The sequence below is a fragment of the Musca autumnalis genome, unplaced genomic scaffold, assembly GCF_047663935.1.
Source record: "Musca autumnalis isolate F117 unplaced genomic scaffold, ASM4766393v1 scaffold_1, whole genome shotgun sequence".
Classification (NCBI taxonomy): domain Eukaryota; kingdom Metazoa; phylum Arthropoda; class Insecta; order Diptera; family Muscidae; genus Musca; species Musca autumnalis.
In genome coordinates, this window is record NW_027411644.1 from 72,881,361 (window position 1) to 72,892,548 (window position 11,188).

General features: G+C 36.2%; 2 protein-coding genes across 2 annotated transcripts; one reads left to right on the top strand and one right to left on the bottom strand.

Annotated features, from left to right (window-relative positions):
• The first annotated feature begins 246 nt into the window (after positions 1 to 246).
• Positions 247 to 3,053, top strand: LOC141401329 (acyl-coenzyme A thioesterase 9, mitochondrial-like). Its single transcript, XM_073981479.1, has 4 exons — positions 247 to 437; positions 529 to 796; positions 871 to 941; positions 1,440 to 3,053. Exons 2-4 carry the CDS (start codon positions 684 to 686, stop codon positions 2,609 to 2,611), a joined length of 1,356 nt encoding a protein of 451 aa, XP_073837580.1. The 5' UTR covers positions 247 to 437; positions 529 to 683; the 3' UTR covers positions 2,612 to 3,053.
• A 4,324-nt stretch (positions 3,054 to 7,377) lies between these two features.
• Positions 7,378 to 8,950, bottom strand: RpL6 (ribosomal protein L6). Its single transcript, XM_073981501.1, has 2 exons — positions 8,754 to 8,950; positions 7,378 to 8,223 (listed from the first exon to the last, which is right to left on the bottom strand). The coding sequence occupies exons 1-2, from the start codon at positions 8,862 to 8,864 to the stop codon at positions 7,546 to 7,548; spliced, it is 789 nt and encodes a 262-aa protein (XP_073837602.1). The 5' UTR covers positions 8,865 to 8,950; the 3' UTR covers positions 7,378 to 7,545.
• Positions 8,951 to 11,188: the final 2,238 nt, after the last annotated feature.

An 11,188-nucleotide genomic window follows, 5' to 3' on the forward strand; every position in this document is an offset into this window, starting at 1 on the left:
AAAGGATGCATTTTCGGGGATTGGAACAGGAACTGTAGACTGTGTTCACGCAACATGCAGCAACTTTGCCAGAAAAGGCCCTGAGATGCACCCACTACCGACATCTATTGCGGATGTGACAAATTGAGCAAAAACAAAATTTGTCCTGGATTTTCCGTCCCTGCACGGGCCAAAAGAATCCGGAGCAGATATTCCGGGATATGCTACTCCTAACACAGATACAAAACGATACAAAAAGCATATGTATGTACATCCGATATCGAAGATCCCGCCGTCGCGTTATTTATCTTTGACTCGTTGTCATTGTTATTGCATAGACAGCTACGTATAAGCATAGGTTTGATGCTGGGTTGGCAGTCGTTGGTCGAAACACTACGTTTTCGGGTCAATCCAGTACGAAAGAACCCGCTGCCGTGGGATTGATTTCCCATTCATAGGCATTTTTGGCCGCTTTCTCATCGAAGAATGGGTGATGGAAAATAAATCGAAGTTGGTAACCCTATTCGCCAATTTTTTGTTTATGTGCAGAAAAGAATAATTACGTCACGGATAAAGAAAAACAAATAAGTGAAGTGTGAAGCGAATCTGTTAAACATCAAGCGATAAGAAAAATTGGACGACTGTGAAAGGGGTGCACTTTGTAACGAAAATCAAATCATCCAGTCACTATTTCAAGGAGCATCATGTTAAGGAATATTGTGAGAACCTCTGGGACAATAATTCGTCCAATGATATATGGCTCTTTGTCACCACATAGAAATCAATTTATTTTACCAAAAACCAACAGTGCGTATGTGTAAGTCAAGAAGTCAAGGCCCATAAATCTATGCCAAATAAAATAATGATATTGAATTTGCATTAATGTTTCAGATTGACGAAACGTAATGTTGGCCTTAAACATGTTAAGGATGATCCTGCTTATGCTGGAACAATGGCAGAGGGTAGGTTGAATAAGAATTGAAAATACTGTGTTCGTATGATCATTACTCGAGTAATGATCCGATGCACATTGTAAAATTGAAGGTCAAGTTTCAAGTTGAAGATTACAATAATTGTTCCACGAACGTCCCAGAAGGGACAAGGGTGCCACCGTAGTGCAATGGCATGCGCACCCGCCGTGCACGCTGAAGGTCGTGGGTTCGATTCCCCGACCAGGCAACATCAAAAAGTTTTAATGGTGGCAAAATACTTCTCAGTAATGTTGGCAACATTTCCTGAGTATTTCAGGCATGTGAAACTTCTCAACAAGAGTGGTGTCTTAAGACACGCCGTTCGGACTCGCCGATAAACAGTAGGTCCCATATCATTCAGCTAATATAAATCGGGTTACACTCATTGATATGAGAGAAGTCCCCCTAGTCCAAGTTGAAGATTAGCTGTCTTAAAAATTATCTGTTAGATGTTTTTTACTTAATAGATGTCTCTCTTATATATTCCAGTTAAAGATGAAATAATGGCACGTTTGGGTTTAGAGGCTGGTTACTCACCCATTCCAAAGCATCGTGATCATTTACTGAAATATGAACCAAAAGCATCAGACTTGGAGCCACGTTCTATGCAAGATTCCTTTACTTCGGCAATCCTGCCATTATCCTCCGACAAGGTACTGCAAGATAGATATGTGGCATTCTTAGGCCATGTTCGTTTGGGTCGTTTAATGGAAGACATGGATATGTTTGCCGTTTGGGTATGTCACCAACATGTTAAGCTTAACAATCTTCCAGAAGGAGTTCCTCTACCCTATACGTTTGTTACCATATTGGTGGACAAGATAACATTTACCAATTTTAGAACAAAAGCCACTGAAGATATCCGCCTCTCGGGTCATGTTTCATGGGTGGGTAAAAGCTCGATGGAAATTGTTGTGTGGTTGGAACAAATGGAAAATGGGGTGTGGCATAAAATCACCAAGGCATTGTTCCTTATGGCTGCTCGTAATGCCACGAATACAGGCCCGGCACCCGTTAATTCCATCAAACCTGCCACCGAGGAGGAGAAAAAGATATTGGATGGTGGTACTATGCGTAAACAACGACGCCAATTGCTGCAGGCCTCTTCAATTTTTAAAGCTGAACCCAATGATTATGAACAGTCGCTTATGTATGAACTGTTTAAGAGAACAACTCCCCAAGCCACCATGGAATTGAATTTACGAGTGCTGCCGCCAAATTGTCGTTGGATGTCGGAATCGTTTGTCACAAACACCATAGCATCTTTCCCCGAAAATCGCAATGCCCACAATAAGGTATTTGGTGGATTTTTAATGCGTAATGCCTCCGAAATTAGCTGGGTTTGTGCCAATATCTATTGCAAAACGGCCAAACCTAAAATGGAACATATTTGTGATATAAGTTTTGAAAAGCCGGTCAGTGTTAATTCCTTCATAAAAATGACTGCCTATGTTGTTTATACGGAAGTAAATTATCTACAAATCATGACCGTGGCTGACATCATTGATTCCGTTACAGGTGATCAATTGACCTCGAATGTTTTCTATTACACCTTTTCGGCTTCGGAACAAGTGCCGGAGGTATTGCCAAGATCATATCATGAAACTATGTGGTATATACAAGGTCGCAGGAAGTTTAAGTATGCTTTGGGTTTGGAGTAAGGAGACTGGGGAAACCACACACACCACCTACACAGCTGGGAATTGGAGGGATGCGAAACAGAATATTTATACGAAAAATGGAAATTTGAAAAAAACCTTCTTGCCATTGTTAAAGTGTTGCCTATTTTTCATCACTCAGCGAATGTGAACTAAAACTCCATTGCCAGAAGATCAAGTCAAAACCTATCTTATACATCTCATATTTGAATTTCAATCGATCGACATATTAACTATTGTAATTTTATGCTAGGTAACAAAGTTTTATTTGATATAGTTTTTTTAGTTAAGATCCAAATGTACCTTAAATATTTTCAATTGGTTATTTTAAGATCAAGGTATTTCTTTAGCCTAGTCCAAACAATTTATTTTTTATTTTATATAGATTTGAACCCATCTATGTTGTTGCTATCACAAATAAAAAAAAACTTAACAACAAAGCAAACCAAAGAAAGCAATTCCTCAATATTGAAAAAACCCCGTCCTCAACACAAATGAGATCTTAAAAAGTCTTAACTGATTTAGGGTCGACTAAAGAGAGAGAGCATAATAAAACTTAAGTTTTGCAAGAGGTAAATGGAACAACCCATCGAACAACAGCAAATAAAAAATGCGTATTTTTGTTGCTCTATAATCTAATCATAGACGACTTGAGATGTTTTTTTTTCTGTAACATATTTAAAATCTGGTTCGCTGAAATATTCTATATTTATCTATATAATCGTACTGAATCTTTTAAGCAATTTATTCGTAGGCGTACAATGTTTGGAATTTTTATAAATAAGCCAGAAGGGATAGGCTGACTGCCTAATTATTCAGTCGAAGCAGACAGTTTATCAGCCGAAGTTTCTAAGATCGGAAGCGACGAATGGAAGCTTAGTATAGGTCCATTATTAGTCCGTTTTTGAAAGGTCATATCCAAAACTTTAAAGCCTATCATGATGCTGTGGCACTAGGTACTGAAGACCAGACCCAACGATACGAAAATTAAACCAATTGTAAAATGGGTGCGCTTTGTAAGGAAAATCGTCCAGTCACTATTTAAAGATCAAGCAGCATCGTGCTTAGGAATATTGTGAGAACCTCTGGTACAATAATTCGGCCAATGATGTATGGCTCACCACATAGAAGCCAATTCATATTAAACAGTGCGTATGTGTAAGTCAAGGCCAATAATCTATACCAAATAAAAAATAATAATATTGAAAATTTGCAATGACGAAGCGTATTCTTGGCCTTTAAACATGTTCAGTATGATCCTTCTTATGCTGGAACCGTATAGAAGCACCATTTCATTTAGAAAGGGTCTATAGAAGCACCCTTTTTTTAGAAATGGTCTATAGAAGCACCCTTTTTTAGAAAGGGTCTATAGAAGCACCTTTTCTTTTAGAGCGGGTCTATGAAAGCACTCTTTCTTGCTTTCAAGTTTTTAAAATGAGCACAACAAATTTAAAAATAATGATATGGAATGCCAGAGGCATCCGAAATAAAAAAGAAGAATTACTTCTCTTTTTAGAAAAACACAACATCGATATTTGCATGTTAAACGAAACATGGCTAAATACCAATACATCTTTAAAAAATAGAAGCTACCACGTCTACCGAAAAGACCGAGCATATGGCAGAGGAGGCGGAGTCGCAATTATAATCAGGAAAAACATTCGTCACCAACTAATATCACCGATAAATACTGCTATTATTGAAAATATAGGATTGAAAATATATACAGGCGATGAATATTTTTATGCATATTCCTGCTATTTTCCAGGAGGACGTGCTAATGCTGATACTAGAAATCGGTTTTCGTCAGATGTTCGTAAGTTAACCGACCCTTCAAACAAATTTATATTAGGAGGAGATTTCAATTGCAGGCATTCATATTGGGGGTGCACAAGAAATAATGCTTGGGGAAATTTACTTTATGATAAACTCCAGCATAATAATTTACAAATTGTTTTTCCACAAAACTCGACATACATTCCAGCAGATTCGAGGAGATGCCCTTCAAATCTAGATGTATTTTTAACAAACATTTCCCAAAATGTGGTTTCGATAAAAGCTATAAATGATCTTAGCTCCGATCACCTCCCAGTTATCTGTGAAGTAGATATAAATGTTCGAATTTCGAACAATGTCCACTATAATTATAGCAAAACTAACTGGTCCAGATTTAAAAATTTTATTAACAACAATCTTTTAACATCTGGAGAACCCATATTATGTCATGATACAAATCAGATTGATACAATGGTTTGTACATTTACAAATGTAATAAAAGAAGCCGTAGACTACAGTACTCCTAAAAGTATAAGCAGTATACCAAAAAGCACTATACCAAATTATATAAAAATATTAATACAACACCGAAATGTTTATAAAAGGAACTTTAAAAGGTTCAGAGACGTTAGTGATCGGCTCCATATGAATCGCCTGAACAAACAAATAAATCGTGAATTAATGGCATTCAGAAATAAGTCTTGGAATAAAACACTATCTGAAATAGACACTTCATCCAAACCACTATGGAAAATTTCAAAAATTTTGAAGAGGAAAACACAAAATATACCAACTTTATCCCAAAACAATAATTTCTACTATTCACAGCTGGATAAATGTGAAATAATTGCTGCGCATTTTCAAAACATTCATAACATGTCAAATCATCTAAGTGATCATACAACTATTACTGAGATTAATGCAACCATGCTTGAATTACAATCCTTGAATGCGGATGTCGATGATAGCATCCTGATAAATATTAATCACACTAATGCCTTATTAAGGAAATTGAAGGACAGAAAATCACCAGGTTTAGATTGTATAAATAACAAATGTTTGAAACAATTGCCAAAAAAGGGAAAAATTTATCTTATGAATATTTTAAATTCCTGCCTTAAACATTCATTCTTCCCTTTGGAGTGGAAATGTTCAAAAACAATTCCGTTGCTTAAACCTAATAAGTCTCCCGATAATCCAGCTTCCTATAGACCGATTAGTCTATTATCATCTCTAAGCAAGATACTGGAAACGATTATAAAAGAAAAGATTTTGGATTTTATAAACATTAATAATATACTTCCTCCCCAGCAGTTCGGATTCAGGAAAGAACATAACACAGCACAACCACTATTAAAAATTAAAAAATTGGTTTCCAAAAATTTCAGTGAGGGAAAATCCACTGGTATGGTTTTATTAGACATTAAAGCAGCCTTTGACTCAGTTTGGCATAACGGTCTAATATACAAAATGAAAAAACTTAATTTCCCCATACATCTTATTAGAATGATACAAAACTTTCTTTACAAAAGATCATTCAAAGTGTTCATTGGTTCTTCCTTTTCCAAGGAAGTTTATACCAACGCGGGATGTCCCCAAGGATCATGTCTATCGCCTATTTTGTATAATATTTATACTTCTGACATTCCATCACTGTCTGGATGCATTACATTTATGTTTGCAGACGATACCTCTATACTATGTTCAGACGTGTATGCGTCTAATATATTAAATAAATTGGAACATGGCTTAAATGAGCTGAGCTCTTACTTTCACAAATGGAAAATTCTACAAAATCATGAGAAAACGGAGGCAATTTTTTTTACAAGAAGGCGCAAATCATGTTTTGTGCCTCAACGGCCAATACTATTCAACAACTACAGCATTGATTGGAAAGAAAATGTTAAATACCTCGGCACTATACTGGACAAAAGATTGAATTTTAAATATCACATTCCATACATTGTAGACAAACTCAATAAAATCACCAGGGTTATGTACCCTTTAATAAACAGGAAATCAGAACTAAGTCTGGAGAACAAGATTATAATTTTCAAAGCAGTTTTTCAACCTATTATGTTCTATTGCGCACCTGTGTGGGCATCTTCCGCAAGTTGTCATATAAAAAGACTACAAGTTTCACAAAACAAGATACTTAAGATGATATTCAACCTACCCTGGCTGTATTCAACAAGAAGACTACATACCCTGAGTGGTTTCGATTTGGTGCAGGATAGAATCAACATCCTGACGAAAAATTTCAGAGAAAGATGCCAATTGTCTCAACACATTCATATCAATGACATAGTTTCATCGTAATTTTAACACTTAACGTAAATTAGTTCATTGGGTTTTTTTGCATTTTCCCAAAAACATCGATCAAAAGTATTATATAAACCATATTACAAAAACCACAAAAAAATATTAAAGTAGAACAGAAATTATGTATTTCTAAACTCTTCCCCCCCAATGTTAAATGTTAATAATTTTGTATATTATACGCAATAAACAGAAATTGAAATTGAAATTGAAATAGAAGACCTCGTAAGTCTTCGGTAGATAGAAAACCTCGTAAAGATCTTCTATAGACAGAAGACCTCATAGGTCTTATATATAGACCTCATAGGTCTTCTATATATAGACCTCATAGAGGTCTTCTATGGATAGAAAACATCATAAAGGTCATCGTGATAGGCCTGCTGAAAAAAAAAAATTAAATGGTTGATCGTATCAAAGAGGATACGCCCTCGATAGCCTAAAGGCTGGGCCCATCTCATCTGGTACTTCCCTCACAAAAGTCCGAAATCCACGTTCTTCTCTACTACAAGCTGAGGGTGTTTTCTGTCGGTACATTCAACAAGTCCTTATATTTTTTTTTGAAATTCCTTGAAAGTATATCGATCTCCGAGCTTTTTAAGCAGCAATTATTTGAATTAAGGTCAACAATTTAAACCCCATCCTGAAGTATTATTCCAAATAAAAAAAAAACACAATTTTAGATTTTTTAGTGATTTTGTAAATTGTCTTCATTTTACAAAACAGATTTTTTTGTCCATTTTATTTTTTACTTGGTAAAATTACAATAAAAAAGAATCAACTTTTCTTTTCAACTCCGCTCTACTACCTCCACTTATTTAACTGATATTCTAAATCTAAAACATTTAGAATCTCATGCGGTGAGGATATTGAGAAGAGTGCAATGCGAACATGCTCTTCAAGTATTTGGCGACAAATTTACCATCGGCATGAGCCTTGATAGCCTTGAGGACAACAGTATCGACTTCCTTTTGATCCTTCTTGCGTTGTTCGTTGGGGACGAAACGTTCCTTCTTGGTGGCGAAGATATCACCTTCAGCGGATTTCTTTTGCTTGTTGAGCTTCAAGCGGCGGAAGTAGGCATCATCCAAATTTTCGGGAACTTTGTAGTCACCCAAGTCGATGCGGGTAGAGGTGCCGATAACATAACGTTGAGAAACGCGACGCAATGGGCAGGAGTTAAGGCAGAAAGGACCGGTGACCAACAAGAGACCGGAGCTCAAAGACTTCAACAAAACAACACGTTTGCCTTGGTGACGACCGGCCAACAAGATGAGGACGGTGCCGGGCTTAAGGTTGGAGCGTACCTTACGTTGGTGCTTGCTGAAGACATTCTTGGCTGGGCGCTTCTTGACGAAACGCTTGGTGGGATAGTTAGCCTTGGGCTTTTGAGCGTAGACGGTACGTTCACCACCGTTCTTGGGACCACCGATTTTCTTGACTTTCTTGATGTCCTTCTTCAAGGTCTTGACGACTGGACGCTTGGTTCCCTTCAAACGCCATTGAGCACGGCGTTTGTACATCTGCAAATAGAATAAAGAGGAGACACAATTAGAGTCACTGTAATAACTTCAAAATAAACAAACAATACCCAAAGATGTAAACAAAACAAATATGGTGAAGATGCTGATTGTTGGAAACAAAGCAACAATTGGAAAATATTTAAAGAAAACCATAAAAGGTAGATTCTAACTTATACTTCTTGGTGAACATACACGATGGATGCTTCTTCTATTTCACAAAATATTCACTTTTTATTTTGCAAATACAGTTTACATTTTGCAAAGAAATCATTCAATTATCCGCATGGTAAGCAAGTTCGATCGCAATTAATGTTTACAAACAACAATTTTTTCCAAAATTTATTTTCAATATTTTTTCATTAGCATCACTTTTCGTGGGGGTAAATTACTATTTTTTCCACATTCTATGCTTTGTTTCACACACACACGCACCACATACACCAACGCATATCACAGCGCGTTTCCGTCGGCAGCACCATCAAAGGAGAAGCAAGGAATCATTTTTTCGAGGATATTTCAAGGATTATTACCTGGCTCTTGGAGTAACGCAAAACACCGCCATGGAGGTAAGTGTTCAAGGGATGTTTAGCAACTTTCTTGCCCGATTTATCGGTTTTCTTAGCTTTTTCGACGGGTGCCATATCGGAAAACACGTGTACACCGCACAGAAATTATGGTAAAAAGGAAGGTTAGGTACAACGGCGTTGCCAGATAAAATATATGACAGCAAAGTGACAGCTGTCAAATGGCATTGCCAAGTGAAACGAATTTAAACATATTTCTCTACGTCGTACGCTATACTAGCAGTAATGATTGAAGTGATACTTTAATTATGACGTACATAATAAATTAATAAAGGAAAATTTTGTTATATCTACTATAGTCTGCTTTGCTAGGAAAATATCACACTGTCAAAATTGTCTTTGCTATAGAAATTTATTCAAACGGACCGGAAAAATGCAAAACTTGCAAACAATCTGGGTGAAATGTCAAAATAATCGTATCCATGATGCAATGCATAAGGTGAAGCGGTAAAGGCCAGAACAGAATCAATCGTCGCTTGCTTGCTTGCCCAAATGTCAAATTATAAAGGAATACCCGAGCCTCTTTGCAAATCCGCCTGCGTTCTCCTTTAGGAGACTCTGGAATTCCTTTATAATTGACATTTGGGAAGCAAGCAAAGCAAGCGACGATTGATTCTGTTCTCGCCTTAACTAATATGTAGACACCGAAAGTTAAAAATTAGTACAAATATGGCCGCGGATATGAATGGCACAAGTAGTTAAATGTTTATGGACATTTAATCGAAATACAAAAAAATATTTAATTTGACAATATTTTGGCTCAAATTATTATGAACACTAGGACCACTATACACTCATGTATTTATACAGAAAATATACTTATACCTTCAGTAACAACATCCTTTTTAATGTTTATATTGATTATGATATCAGTTTTTTGTAAATACGCTTTATTTGGTTTATTCACACAGCACTATTAACAAGAAAGTAAATATGTTTTTTTGGTGCTTGAAAAACAAGATACAGTTATAATTTGACAAAACATTATGAGTCATGTTTTCAAATTGACATTCATAAAACTGTTATACACAGACATCAAGTTTTTGAGTTTTGTCATATGGGCGCATCCACTGTGCACCGGCATCAGCTTTTACCATTGGATATGTAAAGGAACACATTGTCGGTTCCATTACTTTAAAAAAATGGTAAAAGTAGCTTTCTTCAAGTATCGAACACTTTTCGAGCAAAAAGTGGTAAAACTTGGAGATTCTTGCACGTAAAGGAACAGACCTACAATGAACACGTTCATGTTAGCTTTGTTCCTTTATACGGCGTTTATATTATAGTTTTTTGCAGGGTTAACCTTCTTTATGAGGATTTATTTGAAGTATACACAATGGAAATGACATTTGAAACCCAGACCCACTGGGTTAACCCGGTTATATGTAAACGGCCTATTACTTTTTTAATGGTAAAAGTGGTTAAAGAGAAAACAACCAGAAAAGTAAAGGGACGAAGAAATGGTAGCAATGCCAAAATGAAACATAAAATTCTTTTCTTCTTCTTTTATTTCACAGTTTTTAATTTTGTTTCGTCAGCTTTCGACTTTTTCTTCTGTTTTTGTTCGTTTTTTTCTTCATTGTAAAATAATCGTCAAACAAATGTCGAAAAATCAGTTCTACCATTTTTTATCTGAAGAAATTTGTCTGGTAGCCTGTGGTAGAAGAGAAAGCATTTTATGCTCTCTCTCCTCTCAAACTCTCTTAAAAATTGCTTCCAGTTTTAGTCCCGGTCCACACTAGAGTGATTTCATTGAACAAATTTCATGAAATTATGCGTCCTTAGATCGGGTTCCATACTAAAATAATTTTAAGAAATTGCTGTAGTAGAGAACTCGATCTAAGAACACCTAATTCCATTAAATTATTTAATTGAAAACACGCTAGTGTGGACCGGGTCTTACCACTTTTTGGGGTTAAGAAACGCTTTGCAGGCTAATGGGGTTTCTACACGGTATGTTTTTTACATATTCATGCATAGCAAGTGTCACTTTTTTCGCCCATATGTAATTCCTTCTGCACGGCAAAATTTTATTTTTCATTCGTTTTCTGTTGTTTTCTTTATTTATATCGCGTACAAACAAAACAGCTGTTTACCTTTGGTTGTACAGACGAGAATAGAGCGCGTTCTATTCGAAAAATATACATATGCATGGACATAACACTTTGATGCATTGAAATTTCTGTATGGTTCACACCATGTGTACAAAATTTAGATTTGTAAAAAGTGACAGTTGGTATGCATAAATATGTAAAATACATGCCGTGTAGAACACACTTAAAAATGGTAACAAATGGTAACCTCATGTCAATAAAGGAACACAACTGTTGTAACGTCATACGCTACCATGGTACAAATACACAGGTAGCCGCATCGGCAAT

Coding starts and splice junctions, on each gene's coding strand:
- LOC141401329 (XM_073981479.1), top strand. CDS start 684: ATGTTAAGGAATATTGTGAGAACCTCTGGGACAATAATTCGTCCAATG. Junction 797..870: donor AAAACCAACAGTGCGTATGT/GTAAGTCAAGAA, acceptor TTAATGTTTCAG/ATTGACGAAACGTAATGTTG. Junction 942..1,439: donor TGCTGGAACAATGGCAGAGG/GTAGGTTGAATA, acceptor TATATATTCCAG/TTAAAGATGAAATAATGGCA.
- RpL6 (XM_073981501.1), bottom strand. CDS start 8,864: ATGGCACCCGTCGAAAAAGCTAAGAAAACCGATAAATCGGGCAAGAAA. Junction 8,224..8,753: donor TGCGTTACTCCAAGAGCCAG/GTAATAATCCTT, acceptor TTCTATTTGCAG/ATGTACAAACGCCGTGCTCA.